Source organism: Varanus komodoensis, unplaced genomic scaffold (genome assembly GCF_004798865.1).
Source record: "Varanus komodoensis strain SLA01 unplaced genomic scaffold, ASM479886v1 scaffold200, whole genome shotgun sequence".
NCBI lineage: Eukaryota > Metazoa > Chordata > Lepidosauria > Squamata > Varanidae > Varanus > Varanus komodoensis.
This window is the reverse complement of record NW_025335569.1, coordinates 91,888-104,655: the sequence shown is the minus strand read 5'-3', so window position 1 is coordinate 104,655 and position 12,768 is coordinate 91,888. Positions and strand designations below refer to the sequence as shown.

The 12,768-nt window shown below is 43.4% G+C and overlaps 1 protein-coding gene across 3 annotated transcripts in view; it reads left to right on the top strand.

The window, feature by feature from the left end:
• The window catches only part of LANCL2 (LanC like 2), a 40,253-nt gene that overhangs the window by 18,563 nt on the left and 8,922 nt on the right, over positions 1-12,768 (top strand). For 2 of the 3 annotated variants that reach the window (XM_044429725.1, XM_044429727.1), the window contains 5 exons: positions 356-502; positions 1,941-2,123; positions 3,524-3,700; positions 6,487-6,559; positions 9,461-11,265. In XM_044429725.1, coding sequence (XP_044285660.1) covers positions 356-502; positions 1,941-2,123; positions 3,524-3,700; positions 6,487-6,559; positions 9,461-9,576 — 696 coding nt within the window. In that variant the 3' untranslated portion in view covers positions 9,577-11,265. Of the gene's footprint in view, positions 1-355; positions 503-1,940; positions 2,124-3,523; positions 3,701-6,486; positions 6,560-9,460; positions 11,266-12,768 lie in introns of those variants that run through there. The other variant, XM_044429726.1, reaches the window with a different exon arrangement.

Sequence of the window (12,768 nt, the reverse complement as noted above, 5' to 3'; positions counted from 1 at the left end):
CTTCCACACGGCTGCCACTATTGCAATGGAGCCACCGGCTGTGGGAGCGGCAGGTGGGGGATCTCCCTTTTTGCCAGGAATACACCAAAAATGGTTCCTGGAGGAAAATGTACCCTCCATGCAACAAAGGATATCTTTGATAAGATTATTTTTCCAAGAGCAATTTTGATAGATTACATGAAGACATAATTGTTCTCTCTGGCAAATATGTTTTAAGCCACATGATCTTCCTGACTGAATGGTTGATAGTGATTGTTTCAGAGGGCTCTGAATTCTTTACAAGAATGACTTGAGCGGCTGAGCACTCCAGCGAGGTGTGAGGTGTTCTCTGCATTTGCCATTCTCTCTGCATTAGGTGGTAGATGTCATCATTGAATCCGGTAAAAATTTTTCCAGAGAAGAGAGGAAAACAGAACGCTGCCCACTATTGTACCAGTGGCACAGGAAGCAGTACGTTGGTGCAGCCCATGGTGTGTCTGGGATCTATTACATGCTTATGCAGGTAATATTGTAGATTGCGCGGCCCACTTAGCTTCCATCCATGGTTGTCAGCCTGAAGCAGTCTCCTCTGGCAGCCATCCTGGGTGAATGGTCACCAGCAGCAGAAGTTTCTCTGTCTCTCACACTCTCTATGCTCTGCCCAGTCCTGCCCTGTTCTACTCTATTCTGCTTCTAGGCCAAGTATGTCAAGCCTTTTTCATCCTGAGGATTGAATTCCTGATCAGAAAAGCTCTCAGGACCATGTTCCAGTGGTGGATGGGACCAAAAGTAAAGGAGCAGGTGCCAGAATACCAAAAATGCCAGCACATTTTAGCTTAAAGCACTTACTGGAAGCAGCTAAGCCTTAAGAGAGACTTGAACATTGGGAAAGAATTCCACTAAAGCTGGGAAATGACCCACTGATCACTGGTTGGGAGAAAGGCCCTGTGCTTACAGCAGGGAGGATGACATGATAATTCAAGGGGAAGCATGTGCTTTGCCTGCCAAAGTGCCCAAGTTTAATCCCTCTTTCAGGCTGCAGCAAACACAGGAGGAGAAGGAACCTTCTTGCCCTCTTCAGCATAGATGTCAGAGGCCTACTTTATAGGATTCAGGAGCAATCAGGTTGTTTGCAGTCATTTCTCCATAATGCAGCTTCTTGACTTTCTGTCCTGCATGCAGTCTAGCACCCACAGTTCTGCCTTCTGAGGAAACTGCCCATGTTTCAGTTATCCCTTAAATTAGGATGGTCTCACCCTGGCCATTTATGGGGGGTGGGGGGAAGCAGCCTGTACAAACTAGCTTGCTGTTAATTCACAGGAAGCTGGGATCATGTGCAAATGCAGTCAGTAAGAGTCATATCTCCTCACTGTTAAGATTACTGTGCATTTTCAAGCATTTCCTCAGTGCCCTACTGTGGAAGTTGTAGGGCTCCCAGGCCAATATTTTTTTTTTAAAAATCTCAACCACTTTTGGAGGGGTCCCATTTCTTTGTCCTAGGACCCATAATGGACTAATTGCCTTTCATCTTGAAATGATTCCCATTTTCTCCTTGTTTTATTCAAGAAAGTCTTCATTTATAGGCCCATTTCAGGATGATCAGGGATGCACACATGACAGGTGCATTCTGCTTTTGCATCTCTACTTTAACACACTTAAGAATTCCCTCCCCCCTTGCACAATGTGCAAATTCTAAATGAGGGAATATCTCTCTTGTGTGGGCAGATGCAAAGGTCACATGTCATACTTCTTCGTGATGTGCAAAGCCACCCTCTAAATACACCACCACCACCAAAGGAAAAAACTCCTTCGCTGTCTCCCTGTTAAAGGATAATTGAAGGCATGATTCCTCAGCAGGAATGTGCTTGAACATGGATTTATAGCACTATATCGACTTCACCGTTTCATTTTTCATTTTTTGGAAAGTGAAATTTTATCATGGGACAATCTTGTTTTTTTAGCCAGCATCCAATGTGGATCAGGAGATTTTGACGGAGCTGGTGAAGCCAAGCATTGACTATGTGCGTCATAAAAAATTCCGATCTGGGAATTATCCATCATCTTTAAGCAACGAAACTGACAGGCTGGTTCACTGGTGCCATGGTGCCCCTGGAGTAATCCATATGCTCATGCAAGCATATAAGGTATGTCCTAATTTTGCACAGAAATGAGGGATGGAAGCAGGCATAATTTTAAATGAAAGCTTAGTTTTCAGATTTCTAAGAGGAGTCTGCAAGAGGGTCAAAGGCATGGGTGCGTACACCTCAAGACCTAGTGAGGCTTTCTCTGCTGCTTGGGTTGAGATCCAAAGAACTAGCAATGTGAGTTCAAGGGAATCTTTGAGACAGAAAAAACAGTCAAAAGGCAACAGTGCTTTCCCCGTGCTGTGTGAAAGTGATCAGGTTTTCAAATGCTGTTTTTTGATATGGTGAGGAGGCTAGGTGGGGGGATCAGTTGTTCAAACAAAGAAGATCTGAGTGGCTTGACCCTAAGTAGTTCTCAGAATTCTGGCTGGTATTTTATCATTGCAATACAGTGCTGTGTACAAGGGTCACAGAGACAAGACATTCCCTGGGCTAAAGAGCTTGTCTTCTAAGTTGAGGAGGTCAGGGTCGGGGAGGAAGACAACCAGAGGAATGTTCTGACAGTTGGGAGACACTGGCCTACACTGCAGCTGCACCAGCAGAATGGGCCACTAGTGGAACAGGAATTAATGGTTCTTGAAACAGCCAGAAACAAGGAACAGCACCTGTTTCCAGAATGAGGCAGATCAGCAGAGTCCTCAGAAGGGAATTCCACTGATGTGCCCTGTTCTGAAAGTGAGTGTTTCTGCTCATTTCCTGGGGTTATTCCAGAAACTGTTAGTTCCTGTTGCATTAGTGGCCCCTTTCCATTGGATAAAGAGAAGTAGCAGAAGCATAGGATACTGCCCAGAAAGACCCTGGTTCAAATCTCATCTCACCCCAGAGTTTGCTTGGATGGCTTTCTGGCAGTCAGTCTCAGCATCCGCATCTGCACTGTAGGGAGAATAACACTGGTATGCCTTTTTTGAGTTTTATTGAGAGAATCTGGGTGAAGCTTTGTGTAAAAGTAAAGGCCTACATCAAGAGCTGGTTGTGAAGCCTGGATGCGAATGCACATCAAATGTGCATCAAAAATTACATCCAGCCGGTTCAGTGGAATGTGGGTAAACTTCCCAGAGCAGACAGTAATGAACATCAGCTGTGTGTGGAATCTCTCTTGCTAGTTATGGACAGACATATTCACATTATAATGCTTTTAGTTAGTTGACTGTGGTGGCTAGGCATGTGGTAGGGCCTGCAAAGCAGTCGCAAACATTTATTTATTTAGGATATTTCTAGGCCGTGCATCCCTTTCGTCTCTGGACGGCTTACAAACACGCTCATGAAGTTCCTGGCTCAAATCCAGTTGGAGGACAAAACTTTTGCTTTGTTTTTTGTTTTTTGCATTGAGCAGGAATTTGTACTAAAGAGCCTTCAGATCCTCCTCTAATCTGTCATGCTGTGTTTGTTAATTTCCATAGATTTTCAAAGAAGATAAATATTTGAAGGATGCCATGGAATGTAGTGATGTCATTTGGCAGAGAGGATTATTGAGGAAAGGGTATGGGATCTGCCATGGGACTGCTGGAAATGGCTACTCCTTCTTATCCCTCTACCACCTAACTCTGGATAAAAAGTACCTCTACCGAGCATGCAAGGTATCCTGTTGCATTCCTGTACTTCTCTGTGTGTGCCTATCTCTCTGACGGTTTATTTCTGAAGGCAGATCTCATCTGCCCTGATAACTAATTGAGAGCCAGTGGGGCGTAGTGGTTAAGAGCACAGGACTGGGACTCGGGCAATCTGGGTTCTAGTCCCTGCTCGGCCATGGAGCCAACTGGGCGACTTTGGGCTAGTCACAAACTCTCAGCCTGTCCTGCCTCACAGGGTGGTTGTTTTGGGGATAAGATTGCGAGCAGGAGGAGAAGAATGATGTAATCTCTTCAGTCAGGTTACAAATCTAATAAATAAAATAAGGAATACATTCTGCAAAAAGAGGAGAGAAATTTTCCATCACAAACATGTATATAATTTTAAAAAATAAAGGTAATACTCATCATTTTCTTTAGAGTCTTGAAATTATACCTGATGCTTTATAAGGAAAATAATGCAGTGGCCCCTGCATAATTGTAGCAAAGTTTTACAACTGAAAAGAAATAAAAGAAACAAGGGACAAGAAGGGAAACTGGAACATTCATACCCCAGCTACATTAGCATTATATAAAACAAATGGACAGGGGAACAAGATGTTGCAGTGTGAAGTGCATCTATTAAGAGTGCCAACCAGCCAGCCAAGTCCTTTTCCAGAGTACTCTGTTCCCTTTCATTTTCCTTTCTGAGTTTTTCCCTTCAAGCGATTCTATGTCCACCAACAGTACTTTATCCTCCTTGAAGTGCTTTTGGTTGCCTTCTAGAGCACCCCCACCCCCCACCATACCTCTTGTATTTCTGTGAACCTTGGGCTTCCCCTAAGCCTGTTGGTGCTCTCCCCTTGTGAGTGGATGGTGCCCTGTTGCCTTGTAAGTATCCTCACTGAGTCCGTGACTGATAGTTGCTCTGGCACTGAAGAGCAGAAGGGAAGCACACATGGCTCTGCCCCCAGCCAGGGGACAGCAGAGGCTGCGTTGGAAGGCTTCAGCCTGGCCTCCCAGGAATAATACCAAGTAGGTTGCCTTGGGGGCCTTGCCTCTGCTGAAATAGGACTCCATCCATGCCTTACTGCACTTAAAATAATATTAAGAGGGGAAGAGACCAGCCCGGCCCCATGCATTGGCCAGAGAAGGAGTGGCAGCAGGGAGCTGGTTGCAGCCCATCCTTGCCAGAATAACACTCTGCCCAGCTGCCTGGGATTGCAGAAGTAAAAGGAGGAAGCTCTCTGAACACATCCATTAGTCAGGAGAGTAAGAGCGACCAAGGGCTGTTCAAGCAACACAGCCCGGCCCAGACCAGGTGTAAATGCCCATGTTGAGTTCACCATTTTGTTCTGCCTTGGAGAACCAGTCTTGCCCCTCTACCCTTTCTGTCCAGTCCTGTGTGTTCTGTTTGCGTGCTCTGTTCTGTCTTTTCAGTTTGCAGGCATGTTGGCAGGGCCTGTCTATTTAATTGGTGTGGGTTGCTTTGAGAGGCATTAATTGTTGGGAAAGCAGGATAAAAATAGAGCAAATACATACATGCAGATTTGTATAGAGGACAGCATAGTGAGACTGACCTCTGAGGCTGAAAACGAGGCCAGCTGTCTCTGGCAGCCCCATCCAATGCCAGGGGTCTGCCTCTCCATCAGGACCTGGTGATCATCAGCTGAAGGAGGCAGTTGTTGATGTAGGTTGGATTGCAATAACATCAGTGCCTCTGTGGCAAAACTTGAAAATAACTATCTCTTTGCTATGAAGATGAAGCAATGTCTTGCTCCCAAATTTTGGACCCTACCCATAAAAAGCATAAAGAGGATTTTCCACACAGATATTTATTTGCACAGCTTTGCCAACTCTTGAGTTTGTTAGTATTTATAGTTTTTCTGCATTTTTTTTAACAAAGCAAGAATTTCTCACTCCCACCCAATTAAATAGTTGACAATACAAGACATAGAACAATAAGCCTCCGTTTCCCCTGATTTCCTGCCCTGCCTTCCCCTCTGGTCACTGACCTATGTTCAGTTCTGTGTCTTAGGCCATTTTCCCATATCACTTGTACATCTGTTAATTTGCCTACATTGGCATGTTATTTTCAAAAGCATGGGGGAGAAAGGAAGAAAGGAAAGGGAATTTGACCAGCAAAGCATGATGAGGAAAAAGTAAAACAGAACCTAGTATGCTGATGCAGAGGGGTGACCAGTACAAGGAAAAGGGACAAGTCCTTCACTCCTCAGTTACTGCAGAATTCCAAAAAGTGGTGCTATCAAGTAAAATGATTCATTGATGCATCCCAGTGTATCAGTTATCCACATCAGGGGACCTGGTGACTTTACATTTCTGCCCTTCTGCAGTCTGTGTGGCCCTACAGAAATTATTGGTTCTTGTTGACCTGGACAGTGGTCCAATTAGGCTCTGTGTCTCTCTGTCCTCTTCTGCCAGCTGGAAGGAGTGGAATCATCTGGACTGTGGGCTGCTGACTATCACAACTGCCTCCTAATGGAAGCTGTTAAGCATCTCGCCTTGGTGCTGCCATTTTGCTAATAGATCTTTGTTTCATGATGTTCAGTGAGAGACGAAGTCAATTCAGCTTTAATCACATAGAGTGGATTTTGCTTAATCTGCACTTCCAATTTCCTGAAATCTCATCATGGACTGAATTAGACATCTTAATCTGGACAGATTGACTGCAGTGTGTTCCTCATCTTGCACATTGCAGTATTCCTTACTATTGGATGTAGATATCTATCCATTTATATTGATTAAATATAAATCTAGTTATTTTTTGTTCCCCTTCATTTCCTCCTTTCCCCCAGTTTGCAGAGTGGTGTCTTGAGTATGGAGCACACGGATGTCGTATTCCTGACAGGCCTTACTCGTTGTTTGAAGGTAAGAGCTTTATATTATTGAATTCTCTCTAGAGTAAGTCTATTATGATGATTAATAGTAGTACTCCTCCTCTTGTTATCATTTTGAATATTATATCTGGAGGGGACTAAACTGCCTACCCTTGACTTAAATTGATCAAGGCTGTGCTCCTTAACATATTTAATGGGAAGTTAGACCCACTGACCACACTGGGACTTAAATCCACGTTGACCTGCATAGGATTCTACTGCAAGCCTGCTGTGAGGAATCTGTGTTGCTTCTATATAACACTAAACAAAGATTTGACATGCCCATGCTAACATGCTTTCCCCCCACACCACACTGAGTTTTGCTTCTTGGGCACCTTGTATATCAAATTCAAGCTCTGTGTTGAATTTTAAAAAGTTAAAATTTAACATTTTAAAGCTCTCCCCTCTTTGTTCCAACAGTGGAACGATGCTAGTTACCGTCTCCCACTATAAGCTAATCTTTGAGGTGTTAGAATCTATTTTGGTGGATTATCTCAATCTGTACTTTGTTGTTGCTTGCCACCACCTTTTCTGAGAGCCTTATTTGAGAGTTTGCTGCAGCTCAAGGGCATAAGCCAATGGTGCAAAGCTCTTGCACAGGGAAACTGCAGAGGCAAAAGTGCCACAAAACCATAGAAATGCTCTGGGACTGGTCTCCTCTTTGATTTGGAGGCCAGTGTTCCATGATGCATAGACAGATGCAGAGAGGGCAGCTGCATGCTTAGCTGTGTTTGCTGGAACCATCCAGCAAATGTTAATTGTCTCCATGACAGTTATGAGGTTTAAGCAAGTCCCACAGCATTAATTTGAGAAAGAAAGACAGTCCAGGGCAATCTGGAAGTAAGTCTCAGATCAGTGGGATGAGCAGTGCAGTCCTCAGATATTAGTCTCTGCAAAGGACTGGAGTCCAAGGGCAATATCCAATATATGCAAGCAGGACATACCATGAGCGCAGTGAAGACCTAGCGGTTTCCAAAGCAATCTGAAGTGAGCAGAAATGCTTGTGTTCAGAAGAGTGTACATCAGTGGTGCTTGCACAAAGGAGTTTTGCTGGTCAGTCCCATTCTGGACATGAATGTTTCAGGAATTACCTGAGAGCCATGCATACCTCATGATGCAGGCAGTGGGCCCCCCAAGTGCAACTGAACTAGCCGAAGCAAAGTGGCAGAACTGGTTGCTGTCTTGAATCCCCAAAAGCTTAGCAGAGATTTCCCACATAAGTCACAAGCAATTTTTTCTGGATTGTGCCCCTTTGAGATCTACAGCACATTGTTCTTTCTGTCAAAATAGGTATTCGCATGTTATTAAAATGACTAAATTACAAGTTTGCCTGGAGGCTTGGTAGTTACTCAGTATTGTCATCTGTTGGAGAATAGAATTTGTAGATTAGATCTCAGCAACATGTAGTCTAGCTCTGACACACTTTTCTAATAGAAATTCTGGACTTTGCATTTCACAAATGAACCAATAATGCGCAGCTCTGAACATGGTATTCTCAGAAAATAGCTCTTGTTTGCCATCTTTTGTTAATATGTAGAACTGCAAAATTATTTGCAAGTATCTGCAATGATGCTAAAGCCAGTACTGCAGTTTACACATTTACAGCATCCCTCTATTTTCTTTCATAGAAATATTATCAGGAAGCAGGATTATAAAATCTTATGTTAAAGTTCAGATTATAAATTACAAATTACAGAGTTATATTAGATTACATGATTTGTGCCACTTACCTAAACTGGACTAGGGGTAGGAATGTTTTTCCACCCTTATTCCACACGTGCCTAAATTAGGGTTACTTTGTTAATTATGGTACAGCAGTACAAAAAAAGAGAAGGTACTTACAAATGCAAAAGAATATAAGGTCCATTCTAGAATATAAGGTACATTATCTGAATTGATATGCTCTAATGACCAGCTGTCATTTTTTAAATTTAATATTACAAATATTTCTTTCCCACAAACACAATTAAACTTTCCCAAGATGGCAGATTCATTAATAATATCTCTAATAAAACAATATTTAAGCCCCCTTGAGTTCCTTGAGGGAGAAACAGTGGGATATAAATATAATAAATAAAGGTACAATGCCTTTCTGGTGGGAAAGGATTGTCCTGCTAGAATAGGGACCTGAAGGGATCTTTGCCCGCCTGTCCCCTCACCTTCCTCCCTCCCTCCTCCTCCTGGGATCCTTCCCACAGAGCAGGTACTCATAATGACCCCCAAAATAGAGAGAGATTAGAGTGTTAATCTGTATTTAAACAGGCAAGTCTATATTTAGTCATGAAGCCTACTGGAGAGCTTGGAGCAAACCTTTTGCCTTGCGGTTTGTGATTAGCAGCTGTATGAAGCTCTGGATTGGCTGACTCCTGATATGAATGGTAGTACTTTTGCCACATCAGCACAGCAGTTCTGATGATTACGCTTGCTGACTTACACTTGCAGGGATTCTGAGCTGGAGAGCACCCACCTCGAAGTATGGCCACACACTTCCTTCAGGTGTATTGAGAGGATAAAATGGGAGGCCCCTGTCCACCGCAACCATAAAAGAAAAAGAGGGGAGGACACACAGCCATCCCCAGCCTGGCCCCTTCCAGTTGATTTGGACTCAAGCTCCCAGGATTCCTCACCACTGGCCAGGTTGGCTAGGGCTGATGGGAGCTGAAGTCCCAAACATCTGAAGGTCAGCAGGTTGAAGAAGGCTGGTAGATCTCACAGCTGCATTCTTTTTCATAGCACTGTGCTTCTGTGTGATTGTGGAAATGGGCAAGATAGGTAACTGCCTGTGTGCACATGTGAACACACACTTAATATGCAGGGATGATTCAGAGGATTCCTTTGAGTTCTGTGTCGGCATAAGATCATAGACAAGTTGGATGTGATGCATCTGTTTCAGGAATGGCGGGAGCTATCCACTTCCTTTCTGACATATTGGTCCCTGAGAAGTCCCGCTTCCCAGCATTTGAACTCACTCCTCCAAGGAAAGAAAACAAAGAGGAGTGCAACAGCTAAATAGAAACTGAAGATGGTGCCAAAAGCAACAAGGATGCTTAGTGCCTAAACCAGCGTTGGAGTCTGAGCAAAGAGCGAGCGCTTTCTCATCCGTTCTCCAAAGGACCATGTTCGTCATTGTCACATGAGCGAGGGAATTCACACCTAGATAGGTCATGTAAAGAGATGCCTTTAGCTGTGTTAAAGAGCAATCTTAAGTTTGTTGGGCCTCTCCCATTCTGGTTTTCACAGTTGTCTCTTCAGGTCTTTTGAGTGTTTGCATGTTTCTTGGTGTTGTCCGTAAAGTGTGACTCTTTTCTGTTGTTTGTTGAAAAGCTGAAACTGTTCTGTGACATCCAGTGTTTTCCTGTGCATGACTGTAATGACAACACAGCTCTCTTTCTGCAGCTGGACATGTGAGGATCAAGTTGGCTGATCTTAGTCCAAACTCACAATGTTCAATTCACCGGCCATAGTTTTTTCCAAGACATCAGTCAAGGGCATGATCCAGTCATGTTTACCTCTTTCAAAGCCCCACTGATTTCTATGAACATGTTAAGGATGTGCCTAAATGTCTCCTGTGGAAATGAGGAAGAACTTAAGAGTGCTCAGCTTCTGACCGAATTATACCCAGAGAAGTTCTTCTCCTCCCACATCAAACTTTTTAAAGCTTTTAGTCCACCCAAAGTGAAGAATTTCATCCCATTGAAATTTGTGGGACTTAGTCGTGCTCTTAAGTTTTGTGCACACTTAAACAGAATAACATGGTCTCTCCCTCTCTCAACGTTTCGCTTTCTTCTTGGTCCTCACAAAGCCTGTTTCCAAGCTCCTCCTTTTTATGAGACCAGTCTTCAGATTTGGCAATTGTGAGCACTCTCTGAAACAACCCTTTTAGTGCAAGGAAGGGGTCCCATGCACACATGAAGCGGACAACTCACGTCCATGTTGCAGCTTGCTGTGATTACAATGCTGTCATTTTGCGGGGAGGAAAACCAGCCCTTTGGTGCTGTTGCTTTGTGCAGGGCCACAGGTAAGCAGCTACAGCCAGGGTGGGTAACTTGTGGCCCTCCAGTTGTTGCTGGACTGCAGCTAACACGATTCCTCACCATTGGCTGAGCTGTCCAGGGCTGCTGGGCACTGCAGTGCCAAAGACATCTGGAGGGTCACAACTTGCCCAGCCTTGGGCTACAGGAAGCAAACAGCTTGCTGCTGCAGTACAAATCTTCTCAAAAGGGGTCAAAATTCCCTCATTAACAGCAAAGCTGTAGGTGCCTCTGTCGGGTTACTTAGGCTGCCTCAGCATTTTTCAGTATTCTATTAAAGAGCTAGACTGTGAATGTGCATTTCTCATGGCCAAAGTTCTCAACAAATAGGCTGTTCCTCCTCTTAATTTACTCCATTGATCTGTTTTCACATCTTCTAAAAAAAACTGAAGAAAAATCAAGACAAACTCAGTGGCTTCCAGTTGCTGTTAATGCGGAAATGAACCCCACTTTCAAAATAAGATGTTTAGATGCTACAAAGTATGTTCTAATTTTGTGAAGACTGTGGCACTGGTTTTTTGTCTTAATGGGAAAAGGACAGCCTTTTGGAGTAAGTGGAAGTCTTTTGTAAGATGGGACGGTGGATCGGGGGGAGGGAATGGGGATTGTTCTCACAATGTTTTGCTGTTCAAATTGTTTTCCAAATGAATAAATAAATTTAGCTAAATATGGAAGTGCACTGCACAATTGTTCCCTACCTGCCAGTTTACTGAAAACTCAAGGTAACAGAGGGCATTAGCCTGAAAAATATGTTCTATATGATATGGAGCTGCCAGTTCTAGCAATGCACACGCTCTCCTAGGGTGCAATCCTTGGCAAGTTTAGATAAAAACTTGCACAGGATTTTGCCTTTACATTGCTATCAGGCGCCTTCATAATGTGAAATTCTTATTTCTCCCTTTGCACATGCCTTGGCTGGTGGGGCATGGACATCAAGACCTAAGTTGAGAGCCAAACTACAGTCATTCATACCATGTAGCGCCAGACTTCTAGCCTGACCTATTACATGGTTTACTTGGAAGTAAGTTTTATTAAATTCAGTGACACTTGCTTCCAGGTATGTATACACAGAACTGTACCTTATCATAAAAAGCCATTTGTGTGATAGAAGGTTGGTGTTATGAGACAGATATAATTGAGTAAAGTAACATGTGGGGGTTATTACCACCAGTGTGTAGACTAAACCCAACTTTCCTTGCTATCTTAACCTATCCCTTTTGAATACTGATGAGCTCGTTGCTTTGGCCTACATAATTTTACACAGAACCAAGTTCCACTGAATAAACTGTGGCATACTTTTCAGCTCGTGGGCAGTTATTCATCAGACTATTACCTAGACAATTCATTTTTGTGAAATAGTGAGACACCAGCCTACAGATTATTTTTGCATGAAAACTCAGTGTTTGTTACTTTTGGCCATGCTGACTGGAGCTGATGGGACTTAAAAGTCCAAAATTAATTGAAAATTACCAAGATGGGGAAGGCTGCTCTAGTATAAGGTGATTTCTGTTAGAGTTGTTTAAATTTGTGACACTCCATTTATGTTCAGGAGGGTGAACTAAGCGAATGGCCAAGTGGAGGCTAAAGTTCAGATCTCCCAAGTCCTCAATCCAACATGCTAAGCACCATGCCACATTGCCTTTCAGTGTGGTGCTAAAATAAACTCTAAAGAGAATCTGGAGATTAAGTTTAATTCTGTCCAGAAATGCTCTCTACAGATAAAATCGAAAGCATTTACAGTGGAGATTAATTCACAAAATCCTTTGCTCATAATTGAAGTTTCTCTAGTTGTATCCCTGAATGCAGACTGGAAACCTATCCTTTAGGTTTCAGGTTCCCATTCTACCTCCTGTCACCACTCTTAATTGAGCCACTGAAGTTGTGAAATGGGTGCCACAACAGAAATTAATTTTCAAGCCATAATTGAATTACCGATTATGTGAGCCAATTTTGGTGGAGGCTTATGTTAATGGAGGTTGTTGCCTGAGGCATGAGGCCTTGTGCTCCACCCATTATCCTGTGATAAGAGAGGCTAGATACTGTAATTGGCAAGTGACAGGGACTCCTAACAAAGGGAGTTGCATTATGGCAGGTCTCATTAGCAGTCATAGCCTCATGCACACTTCTGGTTCACAAGATCTGTTAGCATACTCACCCTGAGGGCATGCAC